Source organism: Alosa pseudoharengus, unplaced genomic scaffold (genome assembly GCF_046254945.1).
Source record: "Alosa pseudoharengus isolate Yale_2024_CS ecotype anadromous, Long Island Sound unplaced genomic scaffold, YU_APseudo_1.1 YU_APseudo_1.1_scf_19, whole genome shotgun sequence".
NCBI classification, from domain to species: domain Eukaryota; kingdom Metazoa; phylum Chordata; class Actinopteri; order Clupeiformes; family Clupeidae; genus Alosa; species Alosa pseudoharengus.
In genome coordinates, this window is record NW_027468657.1 from 16030540 (window position 1) to 16033198 (window position 2659).

The window sequence follows — 2659 nt, forward strand, 5'->3', positions numbered from 1 at the left end:
TATGCTCCAAATGATCGAGACACTCATTGTGATATTTAACAATGTGAACGAATCTAGTCTTGTAAGATCTGAACATTTCCTATTCAGTTCAGAGTGTGTTTGATATCTACAGTATGAAATGCGTGAATGCGAATGTTGCGTTGACTTGGCGTGCGCTAGGACCTGGGTGCGCAGCCACACTGACTGTATAAGTAAGCGCGCTAATCAGCAGGCTGTCAGTGTCAGAGCAGGGACCTCCAACGTACACAAGGTGCACGAGTGGACGCGAAACCTCTCACGGTACCACAGGCAGCGAAACCCCGTGCACCCTCATTCAGGCTCCCAGTAACAGATCGCGTACTGCGCGCCGACCTGCCTCACCACAAAACTTCTCCGGGTCTCATCCGCACCCAACGGTTCCTCTAGCCAGCGCGGCTGACTCCGGTACTGCTACAAACTGGATTCCCGGAGCTCATCACCATGTCTGGCGGGTTTTAGATACTCCATGGAGCAGCCCAACCTCTACGAGGTCGCTCCACGACCCCTCCTGCCTAACCTTGGACACAACCAGCAAGGCGCCTTCTGCTACAAAGACCCTGCGTCCGGCGGAGACCTCGGTGACATCTACGAGAACGAGAACTCCATCGACATCACAGCCTACATCGACCCAGCAGCTTTTAACGACGAGTTCCTCGCCGATTTATTTCACAACAGCTCCAAACAAGAGAAGCTCAAGCTGGCGAGCGGGGACTACGACTACCCGCACGGGCACGGCGCCCAGGGCGCACCGGGACAACAGACACAAGTGTACGGCTGCATGACGTACATGGACTCCAAGCTGGAACCCATCTACGACAACCCACCTGCACGCATGAGACCCTTGGCGATTAAACAAGAGCCACATGAAGAAGAAGACCTCGGCCACGCCATGCCACCCACCTACCACCACGCGCAGATGCACCCGCACTCGCAACATCTGCCTCACCTCCAATACCAAATCGCGCACTGCGCGCAGACGACCATGCACCTTCAGCCGGGTCACCCGACTCCTCCCCCGACCCCGGTTCCGAGTCCGCACCATCAGCAGAGCGGGCTGCCCGGCGGAGGGATGAAGATGATGGGCGCGAGTGACCGGGGGAAGTCCAAGAAAAACGTCGACAAGAACAGCGCTGAGTACCGGCTGCGGCGGGAGCGGAACAACGTCGCTGTGAGGAAGAGCCGGGACAAGGCGAAAATGCGCAACGTGGAGACGCAACAAAAGGTGATAGAGTTGTCGTCGGACAACGATAGACTACGGAAACGGGTGGAACACCTCACCCGGGAACTGGAGACTTTACGAGGAATCTTCAGACAGCTGCCCGACGGATCGTTCGTCAAGTCTATGGGGAACTGTGTCTAGGGATGGACTTTGGACTTTGCTGGACTAATAGTGGTCGGACGGTGGGTGACGAACGGCTGGATCTACTCACCGTGGCAGACCTTTAAACCTTAAACTGTTTAAAAAGCAGGCAGCTGTTGGTTTATTTGTGTGCCTTTTGTAAGAAAAAAACAATAAGCTCATCATCTCCACAATTTTAAACAGTGGACTAATTCTTACGATGTGTCCTATGTCAGATTGTGCGCTAGCTACGCTGACCTGTAAGAGCAGCTAAAATAGGACATCATTTTACAGTGCAAGTCCTATCTCATGTTTCAAATAGATGCCTTCCTGTTAAACTGTACCTTTGTTGCTGGAGCTGTATAATTGTTATGTGCACAAGGCTTTGCCTTTACTGTGTAATAGAGAAGGTGGTATAGTTTTCATAAGTCAGAGATGCCTTTTTTTTTAGAAACCAAAACAGACTATTTGCGGACGAGTTCATAAAATCACGTCACTAAAGTCACTGAAAAGCAGCAGGTCTTTACTGTTGTATACCTTTCGCACCAGCAGTTTGTATGCACTAAATGTCGTACAGAACGACCACATCAAGCAACCATACAAGTTCGGGTACTGATCTGGAGGCGACTGCTCGCACTCCCCAGCCCGGGTTTATACGCTGAAAAATAATATTGCATTAAAATGTGAAAGAGTTAGAGTGATAGCTTACTGTCTTGTCGGGTTGATTTGTAAAAAATGTTGAAAATGCCTCTGATTTCGCAGAGAAATGTGGTGTGTGTCTTAGTCGATCAGATCTGTATTTTTGTAAGAAAATGACACGAGTGCCTTGACTATGCTCTCACTCTACACTCATCGTCTCAACTGGGTGGTTTTTGTCATTCGAAACATTCACAGCCTAAACGAAGCACTTTTCCTACCCATGCCATATTTGTGAATACAATATAACAAATGTTTCAGTTACTTTTTAATTGTTAAATGAAACTTATATTTTAACAAATATAATAAAAGAGCTATTCCCCTTATCCATCTGACATCATGTTTTATTTAAAAGTGTATTGCTGTTTGTCATCGCTATTATTACTATAAAACATTTTAAAAAAATTCTGTCATGCATGCCATAGTCTGAAAATGCATCAGAAGATTTGCTTGCAAGCTTGTTATAGGCTATTATGCGAGTGCAGTCTTCGGTCTTCTGTGCAAAGGATGTTGGCCGCTAGGGGGCAGTGGTTAGACAGACAGTTTGAGCAGGATTATACGATTAACACGATTTGCCATGATTTTAATGTATGTCCACAAAACCAC

At 48.0% G+C, this 2659-nt stretch overlaps 1 protein-coding gene across 1 annotated transcript; it reads left to right on the top strand.

Moving 5' to 3' along the window:
- The first annotated feature begins 232 nt into the window (after nucleotides 1-232).
- LOC143132387 (CCAAT/enhancer-binding protein alpha-like) lies at nucleotides 233-2379 on the top strand. The gene has a single exon (XM_076291866.1). It carries the CDS (start codon nucleotides 485-487, stop codon nucleotides 1376-1378), a length of 894 nt encoding a protein of 297 aa, XP_076147981.1. The 5' UTR covers nucleotides 233-484; the 3' UTR covers nucleotides 1379-2379.
- Nucleotides 2380-2659: the final 280 nt, after the last annotated feature.